At 40.2% G+C, this 24,340-nt stretch overlaps 1 protein-coding gene across 1 annotated transcript in view; it reads left to right on the top strand.

The window, feature by feature from the left end:
- Positions 1–24,340, top strand: part of slc2a9l2 (solute carrier family 2 member 9, like 2) — a 93,413-nt gene that overhangs the window by 37,366 nt on the left and 31,707 nt on the right. The window contains exons 7-10 of the mRNA XM_084543317.1: positions 5,166–5,353; positions 8,280–8,390; positions 18,876–18,977; positions 19,260–19,335. Of these exons, the coding sequence (XP_084399443.1) occupies positions 5,166–5,353; positions 8,280–8,390; positions 18,876–18,977; positions 19,260–19,335 (477 nt within the window). The remainder of the gene's footprint in view (positions 1–5,165; positions 5,354–8,279; positions 8,391–18,875; positions 18,978–19,259; positions 19,336–24,340) is intronic.

Here is a 24,340-nt window from a genome sequence, read left to right as displayed (position 1 = left end):
CAGAATGACCTGCTGTAAATATCTTGTTGTCTGCCAGTTGATCTGGATACTCAGCTGTAAAAAGCCTTTTAAGCCATTTGGCACGCACCGTAACCATTGAGCCATTCAGTCTCGCCACTTCTGACCTTTTTATGCAGCGTGTAAAAGACATTTGACAAATAATCACATTCTGTCTTGCGTCAAAATTCCACTTAACCAAGTCTTATGTCCTTACCTTAAACATCATTTATTTTCCATGACCTTGATCTCTCCCAGTCTTGTTAATTTAGTTACTTACGAGCAGCTATACTGGGCAGACTATAGGTTCCAGGTGCTTCCGATGTGTCTCGAATTGCAAATGTGTTTTAAGCATCCTGCGGCCCAACCAGCAGGGTTGATGTGATCTAGTGGGATGTTAAAATGTTGCGACGTGAAAAGAAGCAACACGGCGTAAAGGCATGTGAAGCATGTAGAAGATTGTGATGTCAGGACTTTGATCAGATTTGTCTCTGGGGGGATTTGCGCTCTTTGATGTTTACATCCATACATTATAGATTTGTGCTCTCTGAATGTTTGGCCCTTTTTGTGGTTTGTAAAATTGAAAATACTGCTTACTCCTTTTGAATTTGGTGCAAGAGTTCAGCAGGGCCTTGGCGTAGGAGGACTTTAGATGATAGGTGATGATGGTGAAATCGCACAGTTCAGTCGGCAGACGTGTTTTATGCACTTAGCATTAACACAGAGAGGGAAAACATTCAGTGTCTGACTACACACGCCATTTAAACATAATTAATGAAATTGCCACCACTGTACATGTGTAGCTTGATATTACCAGTTGACTTGTCTCTTTCATTTTAAGATAATAACATCAGTATACGATGGAAATGAATACAATATATGATGTCACCACAGGTGTGATTCATAGAAGCACATCTTTACTCACTGAATTCCAAGTTGCTGTTGCAAAGTTATAAAATATGTGTATTAGCAAGGAGTTTTACACATTGCTTTGTTTATTAATGCTTTTTAATGATAATTTTAGGACTCTTTGAGAATACATTCCAATATGACTGCATGCAGTTTATCTTCTAACAGTACTGATTTAAAATTTAAAGGCAGTACTTCTCTTATTGGGGCACTTTTATATTTGGCTCACTTTCTTATTTTGCCGTCTGTCTTTGTTTAATGCTTCTCTCGTTGAATACATAATTCCATCCTTGAGTCTTTTTGGCAAATTGGAATGAAGATAATGTATTTCTTTTTTTTTCTGACATTGAGGAGAAAAAGTTAAAGTTATGCTCAGTTCTGAATCTATTTAACGCCTAAACTACGTTTGTATTTTGTTGATGTGTCGTATATCCAAGCTTTAAACAAACTCCCTCCTACTGGCAGCCAACACTTTGCTGGCACAAGTCTGCACAGTACTGCCGGTTCATGTTGTTGGCTTGTGTTTCAGGGCTGCAGTTGGGGGAATTTTTGTTAATGCACACAAATCTGCAGGGCTGGCCCTGTAGTGTCCCATTATCATCATACAGCACAAGACAGGAGCAGCATGTTCTCTCGCACCCTGTCTTGTGTCTTGTCATGTCATATATCTGCAGTGGCCCTGCCCACCATTTAAAGGTTACCGGGGTTGAAGATGAAATACTAAAAGCTGTCAGTGCAATTGCCAAACTGGTCTTAATTTTACGATTGCCCTGACTCCACAGTATTCAGGATCTCTCCTTTTTCAGCTCTGACCTTGCTGATGACTACATTTACTTTAAAAGCCTGCCAAAGCTACAACGATAAACTAGAAAATATGACACAAGGTTTCATCTCCTCAACGCACCAACCCACTCACGACTCATAATGCACTGGAAAATGTGTGTATTTTCTTTTTCTTTTCTCACTTTAGTAGATCTAAGAATGGTTGGAGACAGAGTGCTATATTATTTGCCTTCCAGTAATGCACAGGATTGAATTTTTGGCTCAGTTTTATTACTTTGACTTGCATTCTCTATATGATTTCAGACATGTTAGACTTGATAAATGTCAAAGTGGACCAGGGCATCAATGAGCTCCTGGACAGTCAGAGGTACAACCTGATGGCATCAGATGAATCGAAACATGATGTCCCACAGGTGTTCTATTGGATTTAGGTCAGTTTTGTGTGGGGGCCAGTCAATCCTCCAGGTACTGCCTGCATACTCTCGTCACATAAGACCAGGCATTGTCGTGCACCAGGAGGAACCCAGGACCCAGTGCACCAGCACAGGGTCTGACAATGGGTCCAACAATTTCATCCCGATATCAAATGACAGTCAGGGTGCTGTTGCATAGCCTGTTGAGGTCTGTGCGTCCCCAGATCACCACTGACCCAACTGACCAACCAAACTGGTCAAACCGCTGAGCGATGTTACAGGCAACATAACGTTCTTCTCTAGACCCTGTCACATGTGCTCAGGGTTAACCTGCTCTCATCTGTGAAAAGCACAGGACTTGGCGGACCTGCCAGTTCTGGTGTTCCAAGGTGCCGGTCAGTGAACACAAGGAACTCACTAGAGGAAGTCAGGCCCTCAGACCACCCTCATGAAGTCTTTTTCTGATTGTTTGGTCAGAGACATTCACACCAGTGGCCTGTTGGAGATCATCTTGTAGCGCTCTGTTAGTGCTCGTCATGTTTCCCCTTGCACAAATGAGCAGATACCGGTCCTGCTGATGGGTTGAGGAACTCCTAGGGTCCTGTCCAGCTCTTCTGGAGTAACAGTCTGTCTCCTGGAATCTCCTCCATGCTCTGGAGACTGTACTGGGAGACACAACATATCTTCTGGCAATGCCATGTATTGATGTGCCATCCTGGAGGAGTTGGACTGTCTGTGCAACCTCTGTAGGGTCCAGGTATCACCTCATTCTACCAGTAGTGACACTGATCCCAGCGAAATACAAAACCAGTGAAAAACAGTCAGAAAAGATGAGGAGGGGAAAGATGTCGGGGCCTCCAGCAGTAAAACCATTCCTGTTTTGGGGGTCGTCTCTGTCGCCCCTCTAGTGCATCTGATGTTTATTTCATTAACACCAAAGTTGCTGAAACTGATCAACAACCCCTTCTCCTACTTAACTGACTAGATCAATATCCCAGAAATTGAACTGACATGAGTCTGTACTTAGTGTTCCTTTAATCTTTTTTGAGCAGCGTATAATAAAATAAGGCCCAAACCATTTTCTTTGCACCGGGCCAGAAAGATGTTTATTTCTGCTGTAAAGTTGGTCATTTTAAAATGACCAACTTCTATGAGCTTCTATGGGAGGTCTATGCAATTTGACTCCTTTGCTTAAAGTTGACTAAATTTTTCAACATTTTCATCATCTTCAGTAACATTTTAAGTGCTTGTCGCTTTACAATGTAACAACAATCTGGTCGGTTTTTGATTTTTAAAATTTTTTATTTTTTTGGGTCTTGTTGACAATGACAAAACTTTACATCAGCCTTATCTGTTAAAATCAAAGCAAACAATGGCTCCACCCTCAGACAATCTGTACCTTTTGGACTTTTCACGTCGCTCTCAATAAGTGTAACAGGCTGTACATTTCTGTAAAGGTTGTTTGTTGCACCACATCCCTCTACCTTGTAGCTTTAGTTGGACTAGTCTTCCTGTGTGTTGTGTTGTGTGGTCAGTGTCCGCACTGTGTGCCATTGAACTTGCACATCCTAATGACCTGCTTTTAGTCCCTGTGCGTTTTTAGAGATTTACTATTCTGGGTTGTGTCCTAAACCTGTACCCATCTGAGCTTCCTGCAACCTCTGGGATTCACCTTTAGAAGAATAAAGGATCAAAGTGAGGAAGAAAGGGTCTTTACACCCACTCGTTCCCCACACTCCATCACATTCAAGAAGCTCAAGCACAAACAACCTTCAACTTTCCAAGATGAAAATGACTGCCAGAAACCTGGTCAGTTCAGCTTAAATATAAATGTTTGTATTTCTGGTTTAGAACCTTGTGTGACACAGAAAATTTTCACCACAGTCAGATGTCAAACTCTTATATTAATACAGCAACTGCATTAACTTGTTGCAAAAGAAGAATGTAGACTGTATTTGTGCTGGTGACAAATTAAAAGCTTTGTTTGTATTCAGCTGAAGCAAAACAATTTGATAAAGAATTAAAGTTCATTAAATCGCTGCAGCTAGCAGATGGAGAGGGTTGGGAGTCATCTGCACTGCAGTAAAATGTCATATTATGTTGATGAATTATCCATCCCAGAGGAAGTATTTACTCTGAGAACAAGGATGCAGCCTCAGGCTACATTACAAATTTATACACTTTAATGGTATCCTGTGGAGTTTTCTTTTAAAATGACACAGTTTACATGTATTCATTGTTCTGTAATGTGTTTGCAGTTAAGACCTGATAAATACACTGAATGCATTTCCATCATGAATGAATTAAGCATTGCAAAAAAAAAAAAAAAAAAAATGTTACAATAAATTAACTTTTCTCGCTCCACTGATTAAAAACCAAATAAAAATGTTACTTAACGCAGAATGCAAAAATAGCCAGGATCAGCCATTGTTGCTATGGAGAAGCAACTATGGAGGCCTTGGTATCTTTTAAATTGAAAGGATATAATATATGATATATTAAACTGTAAATAGATTTCTGCTGTCAGGTTATTTCACAAGGGGAGGAGGCATGCAGGTTTCAACACAAATTGACAGAACTGCTGGTTTCTTACGGTAACCACTCACGTGTGCTGACCCATAAATGACAAAAGGAAAAAAAACATTAATACCGTAACAGGCCTGGTGATTGAGTCACTTTTGGAGCAATTCTCAACTCGCCACTGCAGTGTCTCACACTTCTGCGTTGGCGTCGTTGACACTTGGTTACACCTCAAACTCTGGTCTTATTCCTATAATCCACACCAGTCACCTATCATTTGGACTGTGTTTTAAATAATGCTACTTTTATAGAGGCTAAAAGAGTCAAAGACACGAGTTATAAAGCTGCAGTTAACATTTTTATATTACTATGTAGTCTAATGGATGTTGACTTTTCAACAGACCGTTCCATTTGTGAGGATATGTTCGCACTTGCCGTGGAACGAATCCTCCGCTTCTTTGATCTCAGCATGATGGTTGTTTTGAGGGTTCTTGCACCTTCGATATTTTTAACACTGTGGTTGCGTGTCTGTTTGTATGTCAGCATTGCAGAAGTTTTTGGGGAAAGATGACGTGTCCCAGGAGCTGGAAGAGGTTCACAGGGAGGCACGAGCTCAGGACAACCTACACACTGTGTCTGTGTTACAGCTGCTGAAGAGCCCAGCTGTTCGCTGGCAGCTCATCACCGTAATCATCACCATGGCCTGCTATCAGCTCTGTGGACTCAACGCTGTAAGACGCAGCTCTTGCTTCCCTTTTCTACGCTTTTCTGTGGACTTTCTTGTTCTTCTTCTGAATGTTTTTAGGGAGCATTCATATCATTTAAATTAAAATTAATAATGCAAGATCTATGTAAACATTTCATTATAAACTTTCCTTCTTTAAACATAATTTCCAGTGCAAACACCCAGAGACCATCTCAAAGTTGCTGTGTCACAAAATGACCTACAACTTGACCTTGCCAAGACTGTCTGACAAGACAAATCTTGTTGTTCTGCTCCATTCTAATATTACCTTCACACTAGACTTAGAGACTTTAATCATCCACAAGGGAAATTGCTTAGTCACAGTAGCTCAGTTGCACATAAAAACACTTTCAAGAATCACTAGTAAAAAGAACGATAGGTGAAGAGGTCAAAAATAAAAACAATTTAAAAAATCTGTGAAGATAGATAAACCATCACATACATGCAAAGCTTTAGTAGGTCGCAAAGTAGTCAGCAAAACAAGCTTATTTACACATCTAGGTAAAGTCAGCACCATGTTTGTCCCAACTCAGGTTCATTAAAATACTTTAACAATATATATATATATATATATTTGTAAGTTTTAGATATTTAAACATGAGCAAAATAGTTTCCAACTCTTGAAAATCAGCAGGCAAATGTGTTTTAACCAAAATCGACAGGATTGTTGGTTCCTTACAGAACCACTACTGTGCTGGCCTATTTTACACTGGCCTGCTTGTCTGTGCGAACACCCCCGCCCCCCACACACAAGCCCTATCCCCTGTGTGTTCACAGGTGTGACCCCATCATGTGTGAGATCTCTGTTAAAACAAGTGTTAAAATTATCCTGAATAAGTAGATTTTTTTTTTTATCTTCTTTCTTCGCTATAAAAATGTTAAAGAAATGCTTAAAGTTAATCATAATAAAACAAGAACTCCTGTGCAACCAGTTTCTTGCCCCAATTAGAGTGACTCATTCTCTGTTCATGTGTTGTGTTCAGCGCTACAGTGAATGAGTCCCTGTGGGCGTGGAGAAGTCTCTGTGAGACACTATATCTTCTGTACTTTATGACAGAATGAGATGTTTAACCATCCTCCACCTGCTGTGTTGCAGTGCACTTGGGTGGTAATGAGTGTTGTCCAATTATGGGACCTACTCTTCCTGTCCTGTACATGCCAAGAATAGTGCTGCACGAGGAGTTTCTGCTTTTGCTGCCTCTCCCCACTTAAAAAAGAATATAAAATACTACAAGTGAACCAAGAATAACTATGACATTAAATTCCAAGAACAGAAATCCCAATAATTTGCAAAAACATATTAAAAAAATAAAATAAAATAAAAAGTGTTACAGAGACCTTTAAAATGTATGCGTTTGTATTTACCATCAGACCAATCAAATCACCCCCTACTTCTGCTGCTTTGAAACTCCTTACAGATGAGAAATATTCCCAAAACCATTTTCACAGAATGTCTGCTTCACCTTTACAAATTTCATGATTGGCTAAATGTTTCTCTTTGCCTGTCAAATGGGCTGTTGGGGAAAACTAAAAACAATGCTGGTCATCTGAGGAGAGAATGCCAAGGAAAATTATACATATGTACAGCAAATCATGTTGCATTTAACCAAGAGGGGATTTCAACTGTGGAACATATTTTGCATCAATTTTGAATTGAACTTTATTCTTATCAGCAGACTTCCTTCAGAGTGAACAGTGAAGACTTAATAATGAATAGGAGAAATGTGAGAGTCTTTGGTGATTAGACCCAGTCGTGATCATATTTGACAGAACAAAGGTAAAGCTGGGATTAGTATAGGAAATCCCCCCAACATCACTGTATAGGAAATCCGGAGGATTAGAGGAGACTGCTGGAGGTATGGATGGAATGAGGAGTTAACTCTGATGATAATGTAGCAGACATAAAGGAATCCGTTAAAAAGTTAAAAAGTCTAATATTTGAAATCGAGTGCTCTATAATTTGGGGATGTAACAGCTAAAAGATGCATCCTTCAAGGTTTTCACAGTGACCTTGGGAATAGTTAAAAGAGCAGCTGTGGAGGATCTTAGAATTAGTTGGAGTCATTAATGTCTGTTACATACAAGGAGACAAAGCTATTTGGCGCCTTAAACAATTACACAACTTTAAATTGTATTCCGAAAGAAACAGCGTAAATGGCGTCAGTATCTAAAGTTTCTGTCTCAAGGTGTAGCAAGGAGGTAGGACCCAAACGCCAGACACGCACACAAGAAACCAAGGGACTCAATGAAATAATCATTTTTAGTTTAATAAGACTTAATAAGACAACTGAATTAAAACCAGAAACAAGACAAAACTCAAAACACAAGGAGCTACAAGGGGTGGAACAGAAACACCAGGAATACATGAACAAGCGGGTAACCCAAAAGACATCTTGACAAATAACAAAAGGAAAGACTGTACTATACTGTATATAGAAATACTGAGACTAAAGGAGGCACAGGTGAGACTACTGAGGGAGGAACACACAAGGAGAAAGCAATCATATAATCAGACAGGAAGTAGAGCAAGACATGGAACACCAAAGAAGAAACTTTGAGAATAAAAACAGGAAATGCAAGGAAAACCAAACAGGGTAACAGAAAATATTCAAAAATTCTATCTTATGAGCAGAAATCGGCTTTCATTTTAGTGTTAGTCTGGTTATGTGGTGGGAGACAACCGTTCTGACTGAGTAATCTACCTTTCAACATTGCTGTATTAAATGATGGTATCCAACCTCACCACAGCATTTCACTTACTTAAATCTTACATTTACGTGGTTAAAATGTTTTTTATTTAAGCCTTACATTCAAAAAGATATTTTCAGTGAGAATGTCTGCTCTATTTAAAGTAGTATGTTATTATGGTGAACATATAACAGACGAGTGGAATTTGATTTATTTTCTCATAGATCTGGTACTACACCAATGGGATCCTCCGGGAAGCAGGCTTTGCCGAGAACATACTGCCCTACATCACGCTGAGCACAGGTGCTATAGAAACCTTGGCTGCTATCGTCTCAGTAAGTACTTACATTTGATTTGTTACTTTTAAGTCAACAAAACATATGGGGTGCTTGCCATAAGCCTGCCCTGCCTTACGGTCTTTTCTTTTGTTGTATTGTGTTACATACATACACACACACACACACATATTCTCTCCCATTCTCCTTGTCAAAATGCTTTATTATGTATTATAGGTCAGAAATGCAGCATTTTTATCTAGTCTCTCATTGCCTTGATATAAAGTGAGTAAGTTATTCAGTAAGTCTGCTGCTGAAAGTGTTATTATTTTAGATACGTCTTGTAAAACATTTACTAATGGGCCAGGCCACAGATTCACCCCATGCAGTAGAAAATATACTAGTTTCTCACCCTGAAATATTATGTAGAAGGTAGAAGATATGTGGAAAGTAATAGACACTGAAATACTAATTTGCCTGATTCCTGGAGCTAATCTAAGACTAATCTTTTTAACATTATAAAAGCTGTAATTCTGTTGCTCTGGACCAAAGCTGTGGAGCAACCTCACACTGGAAGCTGCTCTGACATTGCCCACCCAATTGTGAAAAAGCCTGGCCGTCAGCCATACGTTCCTTCTCTGGTGGAAGATCTGTCTCTAAATGATGAAGCCGGGAGCACTTTGCACCAAACAGCTTAATAAAGTCATCTGACAGTTGGAGCATCTCCGTTGGCAGCTTGTTGAGGAGATAGCGCAGCCCTTGACATTATGTGACGATCAGCATGCAATGATAACGGATCACGTCACACATAAATGAGTAATGAAAAAAATTAAAGTCATTATAAAATGAATCCCACTAACCACACCGTGTTACAGACGATCCATGTTTAATGCAGTGCACCCGGACATGAAGCAGTACTATGCATTCAAGACATGAGTCCTTTAACAGCTTGAACATACCTTAATGTACCTTCCACAGTAGACCTCTATTGAATTATCAGAGAATCAGAAAAGCTAATGTTTCTTAGCTTGCCAGAAGAAATAAGTGGCAATGCAACCAAACCCATAAGGACTCTGAACTTTTTGGCTGAGAGCAGAGCCCCCATTTGCTGCAATGACTTGTGTTGCTGAGAAGCAGATGGTGGTCTGATCATTAATTGTCACTTTGACAGAATTAGCTCAGAGAATAGGAGTCGATATGTTTTTCTAATTGATTTAAAGCCTTAACTGTTGCTCTAGAAATATTGACATACTGGTGGTGGTGAGCTATTGATCCATATTACACTGAATGAAGTACAGCCGTGCAACTATATTATCCACACACAAGGAAGGCACAGCGCCGGGGCCATAATATAATTTTTTATGACTGATGGATTGCTCGTGTTTTCAAAAAGGTCTTTTCAAATTCTCTTCAAGAGCTGTATACTTCAGCTAAAACAGTGCCTTCCTGACTCATCACAGATATGTTACAATGTCTATGGCTTGTGTATAGCACACATTTAGGCTGCAGTATTGGACAAAAATTAGCTGTCCTTCAGTGACTTTGGATTTCAATTTAATTAATACATAAGTTCACCATCTTGTTGCTAACTTGTCTGCTGTTTTGTGGTTGTGTTCAAAGAGATCCTCGCAGAGCGCTGCTTGTTTTGTAAGATAAAAAGAAAATAAGTGGGTCATAAAACTAAAACATTGATTTGAAAGACACTGTAAATCTCTGCAGTCTGGTAATAATATTCTATGTATTTCTTGTCTTTTTTCATGGCTCTCACAACTAAGTGGGTCTGCTGTCCAACGCACTTGCCCTCAAGTGCTGCACAAATGGAAATGCACCAGACCCCCAGCATTGTCATTGCAGGTGGTGTTGCTCCATAAGCGCCAGTTGCTAATCACTCTAGCCGGCACTTGAACTGGCCCTTTCATGTGGGACCAGTTTTAGAAGAGATCCTACAAACATCTTGCTGCTGACAGTACAGCTTTTGTTGTCACTGGGACACACAATCCCCTCCATCACATTTGATTCAAGGAGCTGAAGGAGTTCAAGAATTCTCTTTGTCTTGTCAATGAGTGAAGGTGTACAGGATTGGGATTATCATTAACATAGTGAAGAAGGAGCTGAGTTCTCAGTTTGCCAATCAGTCTGTAATATTCTTATTCTCATCAAAGCTCACAAAGTTCTTTTTAACGACCGAAAGAACATGCCAGTTGTGGTTATGGGTGGTTACAGGTGGTAGGGTCTGTTGACTCTCAAGGACAGGTAGGGAAATTAAGACGTTCAGAGAGCGCTCAGAAAGTTGGCATCTGACCAGGATAGCACTTGGACATCTCCAGGAGGTATTCTTGGTTCATCCAACTAAGAGGAGATCATAGGATACACTGTATGTCCTCTGGCCTTGGCATAAGGGCAGAAGGAGCCACAGAGATCAAGACAGCTACTTTGCTAAGACTGAATGGGAAAAATGAGACATTAGCTGTGGAGAAATTATCATCATCACATTACAGCAAATTACAAAGATTTTACCATTGCAGCAAGAGGTTGAAATACATCTACACTTGTTGCCACTTGTTCCAATCCAATTTACCGGAGTCTCTGTGTTGCTGAGATGTGGTGGAAATGCACAAAAGGAATTTCATGTCCCGAGTAAAGAACCTAACTCATAAGGACTTTGAACTTTTTGGCCGAGAACTGAGCAGTTTAAAATCACAGCTATGCACCAGTATGAATTCCTTCACATCAGGTGTTACTTTTCAAACAAGACCACTTTACGAAATAACAAAAAGGAAATGTGTTCTGCCATCTCTCCTCATTTAATAAGTGTGTTAATGCCCTGTGTGAGCTGCTATCTATTTCTGTGATTCCTGTCAGCATGAACACATTAAAGATGATCTTTGATCTGCAGTGATGAGAAGACCCCACCGAGTGTCTCAGCTGTCAGCTGACTGACTTCAAACACTAGCTTGTGTTGTGCAGATACCAGTTTCCCTCCAGCTCTGTAGCATCTCTCCATTAGGCAAACACCTTGACTGAACATCATTCTTTTTATGTTGCCGACAGTAACCTCTGGCTGTTTTGCTTACTCGCACAAAGTAGTCAGAAATGATCAAAATTAAACTAACATATCTTTCAGCAGTGCAGCTCAACGAGTTAATTAATGAAATAACTTTCCGTGAATCGTGAGCTTTCAGTAGGCTATAACACAACATATACCATGCAGTGTATTGGACTAACTTCTGCTCACTTTTCTTGTGTCTGTTCAAGTTAATGCACCACTTTTTATGGAACATGTAAGATGTTTTAATCATAAACTGTGTAAGCTTTGCTTTGTTTTAGTATTACAACCACAGCAGAGCACATCCAAACACATCAAACAGACAGCATTTGACAGAGAAACGTCAAGAGTTTACCAGACCTGTATTAATATTTTAATTGTCATCGGAGATTTGTATGAGGTTCATGTTCACGATAAGAGACAGTCTGACATATAAGAAATATTAATTTGACTCAAGGTTTCAGGAGACTCAAATATTTATGACATTTAAATCTTCACCTTATTCAGGTGGCAAACATTTCAAAGGTAGGATTGAATCCCCTAAGCCTCTGGTATGTGCTTCTTAATATGACAAATGCATGCTCAGCAGGGTGCATTTGGCTGCAGCTCTAACTTTATTCTGTTAGCAATCCCTTTCCACCACACAGAGCCACCAGCACACAAACAATACTCTCTCATACACAGAGGTTGCGCTAGATTTTTTCATCGTCTGTCATTTTGACTGACAGGGTCATAAAAATCCCGTCATAATCTGTTTTTACCCATCACTTTAATTTTTTAAAATGATAATAATGACATTCAATAGCATTTAAATTTCATTAACTTTAAGTTCTTTTTCAGAACAGTATTGACTTTAAAAAAAAGTTTGGGCTGCCGACACGTCTTGTCCATACTCGGACCTGGACTGCTAGGCTAACAGCTCTTATGGCACCGTAGGGTTGAAGTGCTTCGGTGGTATGCAGACTTTCTTTTTTTCTTTTGCACAATTTGTACAAACCCCTGCTTTTATCAAGGCTTCCATCAGGTAGTTTTTTTAAAATAAAATTTGCCTTCCATCAGTCCTAGCAACGCGCTTTCATCCGATTCTTCGATTCTGGTAGCCGTAGCCGCATAAATATAAATATATACATACATATTGTATATATGTCTATGCCAAGCTCTGACGTGTGCGTCAGTGTAATAGATGTACCAGGAAATCGTGCACTGACAAAAGTTCCGCGATGTTTGGAACGAAAACTGCGAATAGAGACAAGAGCCAATTAATAACCTCACTCGCCACCAAGTGGTCAGGGGTATGAATTGCAATCTGTCAAAATGACGGATGGCCTTCAGATTTTTCCGTCACAGTTTAAAAAAAAACGGTCAATGGCGGAAAATATTTGGTTAATGCGACCCCTGCTCATACATAATCCAGTTCAAGTAGGGGAAGAAATTCTCACTACAAAAGACTCAGTTGCTGCGGGGGCAGGTCAGCTACAAAATCTGCCCCTTGTCAGTAACACTGGAAATCTGTCGGGAAAGATAGCTGTTTCCTACATTTGCCAGTTTGGTGTTAATGAGATTTGGGAGTATCCAAGCATCAGGTGGACCCAGAAGACATCATCGTTCCTGGTATCACTCTGTAGGGAAATTAAGATTTGCAGTACGATTACTGATGAGAAAGGGGAAGAAGGTTGTTGCTTCTGGATTGTTGTGTGAAAATGAGAAAGCTACGTGACATGTTGTGCTACAAAGCTGCATCGGAAAGTATGGAATTGTTTGGACTTATTGTAAACTATTCACTTCACACTTCACACAGAAAGATAAAGACGTTTAAGGTGACAACAAATGATTTATCATAGAGCTCTCATAGATCCTCTTGTCAACGCAAGTAAATGATGCCGACCAGGTCACTATGCTCCATGATCACAGAACATGTTCTTAAAAACATTTGACACTAAGAAACCAACAATGTTCGTCAAAGGTCTTCATAAGAACTGGCCTCTTTGACAACTGATCAAAACTCAAAGCAGCTTTGTGCTTTATTCAGTGTTGACCTACCCCAAGTACAATATCACTGAACGTTACGTGCAGGGAATGGTTGTCCTGTGACCGGAACAGCAAAATGTGTTATCTCCTCTCGAGCTAATTTAACACCTTCTGTCTTCAGCTTATTAAGGGATTCAAGTAGCTGCTTATGGCAGTTTTGTTCCTCTACCACAAGGACAAGAGGTTTTTCTTGTGGACCCACAGATCTCATGAATATGAGATTTGAGTATTTTTCTTCCTAAATTATGCAGATGCAGTTGTTCAAGATTTTATGTTTTTCATGCTCCCACTGAAAGGGCACATTGTCACTTGCGGGAAAAAAACAAAAAAAACAAACAGTTCTTTTAGGAAGCAGGTGGTAGTTTCGCCAACGGTTGGTGTGTTAAGGAAAATTGCTAAGATTACATTCACTTATCTTGTGCTAAAAAAAAAAAAGATCATTCTTTCATGATAAATTGTCAGTCAGCTTCAAGCTCAGTGATGTCAGTCCCCATCCCTGTGTCCACATCAGTCTTTATTCAGAGCTTCTTTGCTCTAGCTGCTGATTGTTTTATTCTCCTTGCGATCTAATTTTTGAGTTACAATAGAACACATGTCAGGTATACATAAAGTGCTAGAGAAACTAGAAAATGCGTAATTATTTTTTGTGTGCTTACCATTCCAGTTAGAGTAAATAGCATGAAAATGTGGTAGAGATTGTCATAAATGGTTCTCCCACCCACACCACAGACAATGCCACCTTGTATTCACAGGTTTTCTACAGAAGACACAAAGGCATGTAGATACATTCATTCATTCATTCATCTTCTGTAACCGCTTATTCCTGTTAATGGGTACAGGCGTTAAGAGGCGGGGTACACCCTGGACAGGTCGCCAGTCCATCGCAGGGCTAACACAGAGAGACACACAACCACTGGATTGTAGATACACAGGAAACTAATTACAAAAATCTGTATGTGGGAATACAGTCTGTGTCTTAGAGCTGTCTGTGATGTTTGACAGGAATAAATACGTCAGTGCAAATGTGTGCAAAAAATACCTCTGCGCGCAATTGGATAGCCGTTTTGTCATGAATGAATGCAACTGAATGGTGCTCAGATAACAAATAAATAACTGCTCAGATGACATGTGTGACTATGTCGCTGTTATTCTTCTGTCCATCACCTCATAAAGCCTGCCCAAACGATTTAATTGACCTGGCAGGTCTTTACAGGAGCATAATCAGTTCCCAACGGAGCCATCAAACAATCAATTTTCCAGTGCAAAATTGTGGGTGGGGCAAATTGGGCTTTTAGACCAAAAACGTTCTTGAATTTCACTCTCTCTCACTCACAAGTTGCAACCAGTTTCTGTTGTCAACTCTTAAGATGACATGTACTGTGCAATAGAACATTTGTTCTATTACAGCTCAGTGGATAGAAATTTGGCAGATACTATTTCCACCCAGGTGTCTGTAGCCAGCAATGCTACAGTATTTGCACCCAGACGAAAAATTTTTCAAAGTCTTACTCATCTGGGGTTAAAAGTGTCTATAACCCGAACTGTGATCTTGATTAACCTAACCAACTACGTTTGATGCCTAAACCTAAACAAACGGTGACTGAAAAATGAAAATAAAACCAAGTACTGTATCACTTGTTCCTTCCACCACCACAACTTCCAGCACATATGGGCTTTGTGGTATACCAGGACTTACAACGCATTTCTGACAGTAGGAGTTGCTCTACGGCTCTGGCTGTAGCAGCAGATTGCGACTGTGTGCAAACAGTCAATAAAAATGAGCAGGACACCGCTGTAGTTTCCAGTTTGTCTATTCCAATGCCTAGACATAATATTACAGAACCGTGTCTGTTTGAATTATTGCAATAGGCTTAATTCAGACTAGCATTTTCACTAATGTTGGAAGATTTTGTCGACAGCAACTCTGTAAATTAAGTCAAACCCGAGGCTACGAATAGTTTTGTATTGAGTTTTGCGCTAATAATGAATTGGGCTATTTTAAAGCAGAAATGGATGAAATTGACTCTGAATGGCAGCATGGTCAAAACATGTCATCGTATAAAGTGATCTCAATAGATGTTAGATGAGAGAATGCCGTGAAGCCATCTGCTCCAGCCTTGTAAACAACCTTAAAATAGAACAGGCTACGCTGAGAAATATGGCTATGACAACATCTACTGTATAAACGGGTAAAACTGTCATGAATAATAAAGTAACATTTTAATGAGGTGCTTTTTATTGTTCATGCTTCTCTCTGAAAAGCTTACAAGCAATGCGAATATTTAAAATATGGCCTAATCTTCCTTCCCACGAATTGTAGTTGTATTAGTCAGGTATGTAGGACACTACAGTTCATTGATGCATGCATTAATGCTGCCTTTGGATTTTGCATCTAAATATACCTACATGCATCAACTGATCACCAACCAAAGGCTTTTTAATTATAGTTGTTATTAACCTCTGTTCAGCACACATATTGTATTTTTCATTGACATTTTTAATCTCTAGATTCAGATCCTAAAACAGCCTTTATAACTCTTCTGTGGAATACATAATGGAATAATGGAACAAGAGAAAAACACAGACACAGTATATGATTACCAAATGCAAAATGCCATCCGCTCACTTCCTGTCACCTTTTTTCATGCCCTACTGTGCAGTCGCCCTTTCACTGTCACTACATGACTGGCTAACAAACAAACACCCAGGATTGGGTGCCACCCTGAATTAATTCACACACATCCGGCCATGCTGTCACAGTTTATGGCCCTTCGGCAAATTGAAGCCTAAACACAAACTGACCTTCTGGAGGCATGTAACCGCTTTAACTTGAAATTATATGTAAAAGTCCACTTAGCCAATATGTTCAGCCACCTGGAGAAATTATTTTACCAAAATCTTTAGATAGATAGCACCCAAGTGACAGTACCAACTTCTTCTGTGTAGTCCAACAACAACAACAACAGGCGCTCCCTTTGCATCCCAGAAAAGAAGGCCATTACATTGCTTGAGGACCTTAATGACTTGGCTTTCTTGGGAACTTGAGACATCCACTGTTTCCATTGTTCTTTTGTCTCTGGTTAGATGTGGTAGACCAAAGTGCCATCTATGTTTACAGATTGCTTTAGCAATGTCTCAGGATCAAAAAAAAAAAAAAAATGGCAAGATAGTCTCTGGACATGAAATTTGCTTCTCATGCAAGGAAGCTCAAGGTAGCTAGCAGACTGGCAGCGGTAAGGCTGGCAATTTCATCCTTCACAGTTGGCAGTGTTTGTCGCTATTCATCACATCAAGAAGCAGATGAGCCATTAAAGACAACTGGCAACAGTTCCAGTCAACACAATAATTTTAAGCTCATGGGGTTTCAGGACCCAGTGAGCTGACATTTTAGTCACTGGGGTTTGTTGGGAAAAACTGCTTGGACATGCTCCCAAAGATACCAAGCTCTGCAATGTATTCTTCCATAAAGGGGCTCCTTCCAGTGGCATTGTCCCCGCTTTGGGTCATAAGCCCTAAAGAGAGAAGTAGCAGATGACTTCACGGACAGTACACACTATCCATTTCCCTAGACACTGTAGACTTGCAATTTTCAATTAACCAAAGCAGAAACCTTACAAAAGTTATTTACTTTAAATTTTCTGCACAGTCACCCAAAGAGTTGAACTGCACATGTATAACCAAAGCTGCATCTTCTACTACATGGTCACCTTAGGCCATGTAGAGAGAGAGAGACGGATAGATAGATGAAGAAGCCTACAAAGATGGTACAAATTAATAGGAAAATATAGTTTTGTGGTGACTATAAGTGCCGCCAGTTGTCTTTAACGGCGCATCTGCTTCTTGATGTGATGAATAGCGACCAATACCGTCAACTGTGAAGGATAAAGTTACCAGCTGGACCTCTGTTGAGCCTGCCAAGAGGTGTGCTTTATTGGGTTGTATCATTGTGTTCGAGCTGCCATCTAATACATTTCAATCAGTAGTTCAACGTCCCATTCATGAGACCAGACCTGGAAAGACATCGTCATATTTTGTAGTTGCAAGTCAAGTGATTTTTTTTCTTGTCAGAAGGCAGTATCATTTACCCACCAGCAGTGTTATTGATACATCGCCATTAGCTGAAGATGGGAGTGCTATAATTGGAAGCCTTTCAGTCAGTGCGTGCAGCTCACAGGTCAAAACTGGGAATGACTGTGCGACATGTGTCCAAATGATTGTTGAACACACTTGAAGGCAGGAAACTAAAATGTTCAAACGGCTTTACGCACACAGAGGAGTGAACACCTGAATGAAACAATCAAAGGGTCTCTTTTTGTCTTGTCTTTGACTGGAAAAACATTACACATTCCTACAATAGACAAACTACCGTCGACACTCCTTATCATAGAGGCTCAGACACACACGCATATATGCAGGCTCATGAATATTCAGCCTCTTACACCTTCAGAGACGTTAATGAGCTGTGGGTTTGCATGTGGTTGCTTAGCGTTATTTTGTCCGTGTGCAGATGCAGTGTGGGTAGTGTTTGGAACAGAAATTTCGTGTGCCTACAGGGACCCCTGGAATATGCATAGTTACACACATGTACGCACACACATAGCGAGTGAATCCCAGTGCTTTTGGAGGCAATGCAAATCTAAAGCAGATACATTTTGCGGAATGCAAACTGGAAACTGCTAAAAAACAAAAAATAAAAATATGCAGAGAAGTCTTGCTTGATAGAGGTTCCTTGCGCTGCGGTAGCTTATCACCTCCTCCTCACCACGCACTAACACACGTTATTTTCTCCACTCCGTCTCCACTCAGACGCCCGTCATTACAGGGATACATACTGTACAAATACCAGTGACCTTTTCCCGCAACCTTATGACATCCCTCTGAGGTGAGACTGGTGCCATGAATACTTTAATTCTCCGAGGCCATGATGGTTATACCTCCATCTCATGTCCCATACTTCATCCATAATCCAGAAAGGTGCCTAGGTGGAGAGCGCGATGTGGCCTTAGAATTATTGATGAGCCACATGGAGTTTTGTGTATGAGTAAATCTTTGTGTGTACATATGATGGATTATGTATGGGGTAACTTGCAAATCTAAATGGAATGGAGTTATTCCTAACGCTGCTGTGAAAATAGACACATTGTAGAGACACGATCCTGCAAGCTGACAATAATTAGGACACCTTCTCTGGTCACAGTTGTAGTAGTTGAGGACATTTTACCAACAAAAATCACTGTAAAATAGGAAGTCAACACCCTCTGGAGACAATGAAAGTCTGAAGAAAATGTTACCACAGTAATTAGTAGAATGATTTCAGTCTGGACCAATGTGACAGCCCGACAAGTCAAGCAATCCACAAATTTGTCCTCGAGCCATGATTGTAGCTCTGACATAAATCCTGTAGGTCTATAATCATAATGTGATAGAGGAGAAACCCCTCAAACATTCACCTGTTCTTGTTTTGTCACCAGGGCTTGGTCATAGAACGAATTGGGAGGAAGCCCCTCCTCATATTTGGCTTCTCTGCCATGGCGGTGTTCTTCAGTCTGCTCACAGTTTTCCTCAATTTCCAGGTAAGTCGTGCCACCTCCTCTTCACCCCAGACAGAGAGGATGTCACGGTGCACGTACAGATGCTGCGCTGATCTGAAGCTTTCCTCATCGTTGCAAATGTAAAACTTGAAAATGATATTTAGAGGCTGATATCGTGGTACATTCTGTGCATCATTCTCATCATAGGTGCTCATGAGCAGAGCTTCTGCAATACAAAAAGAAAAGTGAATATGTCACAATAGCTGTAAGCTAGGAATAATGATTATGGCCCCTGCAATACAATCTCTTCCTATTTCTTTCCAGGATAGTGTGTCATGGATGCCCTACCTTAGTTACATCTGTATACTGGCTGTGATTGCGTCCTTCTGCTCCGGACCAGGTAAAAACTCCTGTGGCCATATTCCTGGCTTAGAGTCTCTCAGTTCTTCTGTTCTTTGTTTGTGTTTAAAACTTCTTCCCCAAAGATCCAATTTACTTGGAAGTGCACTCAAAATAAACTAAGTAAATACCCAGCAGACACTAGCAGACTGGCTAATTCATACTAGACTGTATTTCAGTGAAGAAGCTGTTGAATAATCAGTGTGACTTTCCCAACTCTGGTCTGGAATAATCAGCCGACTAGTGCGTCACTAATCACCTCAGTCGATGGTGTTGTCACATATCAGCATACTAATTAGCAGGCATAGCGTATATACTGTATATCACACTGTTCTGTGGGCCTTGGTGGGAGGTTGACTTTGAGTTTCAAGGTGAAGCTATTGCTGTCATCAGACATCCTCCAGAATAATAATGTCTCCAGGGAGTGTTCAGCCAGTGCTGCAGTGCCAAAAGAATGAGATGCGACCCGTGGAGTGGGGTCATATATGGAAAAAAATGGCCGCTTTACACAATAATCACATATGGAACGCTAGGTGAAACACATCTGGTTGTACGTGCTAGACCGAGTTCTTTAATAAAGAGAAGAAAAAAGAGAGGGAGGCAAAGGCAGGAATAAGATCAGCACACACACACACACACAGCTGTAGGCGACACAATGATGCAACTATACCGCATTAAAACACATCCGTTGTAGCTCAGGTGCGCTTCTGCCATAATCATAGAGGGGAGAGAGACTGTTTCACTGCAGTGATGATTTATGGCCTCCTGAAACAAATTAAGCCCTTCACCGTGTAGTTACAGCGAATGACTGGGAGGTAAAGAGGAGGAAATACACATGAGGCGTGGCCCCGGTAACACTCTGAGCACTTCAGTGGATACTTAAGGAGCCACGGTTCCTCTCCAGTGTCTTTACTATGGAAAACAATGGCCCAGATATTTTACAATTTCCACAGACCAATCAAGATTGTGTCTCTCTGCAAAAGCAAAATGGGCAATTTTTGACCTGACTATCGGCAAAGTCAGTGTTGTTTTTGAGTCCTTGTTTGACTGTAAGAATCCCTCTTTTCTCCATTTTTCTTCCTGAGCCTCTTACATTCCTTTTACTTTCTTTTGTTAAAAATTCTTTCTGTTATAGTGCATGTCCCTTTTAATTTGACCTTTTTTAATAAATCTGTTATAACGGAAATGTATTTTTATAATCTTTCTTTTTTGTGCTCTTGGAATCTTTTTTTAAATATTTGTTTTTGGACAGATGGTATTTAGACATGCAGCATCAAAACACTGAAACAACTGAAAAATATGGAAGTTAGTCACGAAATAATAAGTCAGCATTGACTTTTGGCTACTCCGGCTTCCTCCCAAATTGTCCAAAGACATGCTTGTTAGGTTCACTGGTGATTCTAAATTGGCCGTAGGTGTGAGTGTGAGTGTGAATGGTTGTCTGTCTCTCTGTGTTAGCCCTGCGATAGACTGGCAACCTGTCCAGGATGTACCCCGCCTCTCGACTATTTTAACTGGGTGCAAATAGACATATTATTATACTTAAATGACGTTACTCCGTCTTTAAATCCCTCTTTTTGTTCTTGGAATATTTCTTTTTCTTGGAATCACTCTACGTATGAATATCTAAACTCACTGTCTGAATCTTTCCGTCTCTAATCTTTAATAGCGGTGTTAAATCAAACTGCAGTCTTGCAAAAGTTCCATAAGAAGAATAGTTTGTTCAGCATTTCCCTGTTCGATACGTGTGTTGAATTTCAGGTATTACTTTCTCATTATTCTGTTTCAGACGCAGTTGAGGTGAAATGATAGTGAGAATAATTCCTATGACAGCACTGCAGCAATAAGACTCCATGTAACAAGAGGCCAAAGATTTTAGTCGGAAGCTGTTCTAAGTCCAAAAAGCAACAAAATACACATGGTCGATTGCTATGTGTAGCTGCAGTGTTTTTTCAGAGCAGATTACACTTCCTACGCCTGTGGCTCGCTGATGTATTTTTTAGGACTTTGTGTCCACTAGCTTGGAGGCATGTGTTTATCAGACTTTGTAATAAACTCATATTTGATTTTGGTGTGTGTACGTATAAAATCATGCCAGTCAGTTTGATGACTGCACACATGTAAAAGTTTTCTTCATGTTTGTTGATAACTTGAAACATACTGAAGTACATGTGTATATATATATATATATATATATATATATATTCATTTTGTCAAATTAAGCTTCAGAGCTTCAACAGCGGGACATGTTACAATAAACGTATTGACAAATGGAGCACATGGAAGGACAGCAGGGAAATAGATCACACAGCGAGAGTGGTTTGAGACATTTTGTCTACGGGTGGGGTATATTGATATACAGCACGTCGATTCTGTGTCCCTTACAGTTCCATTAAACACACGGAAGTCACAGAAAGCAGTGTGCAGATTCTTTCCTCAACTGAAACAGAAGTGACAAAAAGTGTCCCACAGCACGTCTGTTTCTTGTTTGATGTGAAAACAATCGTGTGGACAGTTTTTGACATGCACCACGTGTACGACTGTTAATTTGCACGGGCAACTGCTGGAGCTGTAGGTGAGAAATACACATTTTTCACCAAGTAGGCAGGTACTCAGATGGTTTGAGTCAGATGATTGACAAGTGGAAGCGTCTGTTTGCTGAAGCAAATCGGTTCTTCTGCCACACACCGGAGCAGTTGAGGAGCATCTCTGGCACAGATATGTGGTATCTAGTCAAGGTTAATTGGGCCCTTCGATGCTGGAGGCTGTAGCTGGGAATCACTGAATGGGCTCCTGAGGCTGTCACCATAGAGACAGCTGAACAAACTGTATGGAGATCATATGGTTATGGAAATAGTTAAATTTTAGTTGCAGCATAGTTCTTGTCCTTTGTTTAAAATTTTATTGTTTCCTGAATGCATTACATCAGAAGCGATTTTTAAAGTCACTTGAAAAATTGTTGTAAAAGCCGAGATTTGGCAAACTGCTGTTCAAAAGAAAACTATCAAAACAGCTTTTCATTCAGGCAGGCTTGTGCTGTCATCTCATTAACTAGAAGCAGTTGATTCTCTCTTGACAGGGCTGTTGAGTGTTGGCCCTCTTGTCAAACTGTAGAAAACAGCTCTTCTCCTAGCTGTTCTAAAGTGTGCCTAACCCTGTAGCTGATATATGAAAACTAATAAGACCATTTACAATAAGACCAGACGTGAGTGCATCACATCACTGCTCTGTTTCTGCATTCTGCATGGAGAATGCTATGACTGCTGGCGTTCTGATAAGCGGTGGATGCATTATAACAGCTGGAGCTGATGGTGTAGAAGGAATCTTACAGACAGAAACAAGTCAGTAAATATTCCTGAAACATGTATTTCTTATACTCCATCTTGTCAAAGCAAATAGCATCGACACAGCACAGGTTGTCACAGTTTCCACGTGGGACAGCAGAGATGGACAAGTCCTCAAAGGTATACATATGTGTTCATTAGTGTGGGACCGCCATCTTTTCCCCAACGGTTGTGGTGTTTCTCTAAGTGGCATAAACAAACAGCATGTGTGACATACTGTTAAGTATGGAAATTATAAATGCAGCACGGTGATAACATACGTTAAGTAACAAAAGAGAAAAAATGATCTACTTTTGTCATAGTTGGAGGATCTAATGTGGCTTTTCTGTGCCAGTGCCATTATGTAAATTAACAATAATTAATATCCTGTGAGTGTTATTCCCATTTATCTCCCCATATATCATCAAGATGTGTTGAATAGATTCTGTTAAGAACGTCTGTTTCTGAACATTTGATGAATCTATTGTGTCAGAATTTTATATGAAAAAACGTCTGCAAATGATTATCATTTCATTGTTTAGATATATTTGATTAATATGCTATGAATCATCATCGGTCAAGGCAGTCCTTATCTTGTATGATACTGAATATTCAGCTACATCACACTTTAAAGTCCTGCAGCTGTCGGTGATAGCAATGGCTCAGCAGCATCTGTGGTAGCTCCACGGGATGGATTAGTTGGATTTGAAATTTCAACTCTCGTACTTTCCTTTTGGAAATCTCACCCCATTTTGTGGCTTTTTTGCTTTTTTCAGGGGGGGCGTTCACAACAAAGACAGACACAAAACAGACAGATTTTATCAGTGCCGTTAGGTTGTTCGAAGCACAACAGTAGCGTATTTCCGCTTTAGTATTTCCAGTTGCTTCTCCATCTCCACAGTTTTCAAATTGATTGTTTTGGATCAATACACATGGAACACATGGAGGAAAGGTTAACTGAGGAGGTTTGTATGTAACATTTGTGTGACTTGTCTTTGGCAAACTTTCAGCGAAAGTCTCAGCCGCTATTGAAAGTGAAGCAGGAAATAGAAACAATAATTAACCCGACTGGCAAAAAAAGACACAGCACTGAGTGTTTGGGTGGCGTTTTCACAGAATGAGCCAGACTAAGGCCAGAGCCAGAGGCATAAACTGCGCTTTAGGCTGAATAATGAAGCCAGTTCAGAAGTACCAAAAATTGCAATTGCCACTTGAGGCTGTCACAATAAGCGAGTCAAAACCCATGAACTTTAATGCTGAAATGACCAACTTCACAGCAGAAATAAACATGTTTGCTTGGTCTTTTACATCTTTCATCGCTATAGTTAATTCTCTTATGTTACTCAGTCATTTAAATTATTCAGTTATATCAGACCTTACGGTTACACATAATTCAGGGAGTGGCTAACTTGAGTGACAGGTGTGTGCTGTCTCAAGTTGCTATCTGTCTACCTCGATGTCGCCCGTCTGCCTCAGCTCCACTCACGCTTCACGTCTTTACTCATTTAGAATTAACCGGGAGGTAGGAGCCAGGCACTGGCAAGATGGTGACAGCTAGAGCTCACTGAGCTACAAAATTATTGAAGCTCAGTGAGGTTTTTTTGTGTGTAACTTTAAGACAATTACAGAAGTAAAAACAGCAGGTATAATCTACCTTGTCAGGCTGCGTGGATTTCACTTGCC

This window comes from Chelon labrosus, assembly GCF_963514085.1.
Source record: "Chelon labrosus genome assembly, chromosome: 4".
Classification (NCBI taxonomy): Eukaryota; Metazoa; Chordata; class Actinopteri; order Mugiliformes; family Mugilidae; genus Chelon; species Chelon labrosus.
This window is presented reverse-complemented; position numbering and strand designations above follow the sequence as displayed.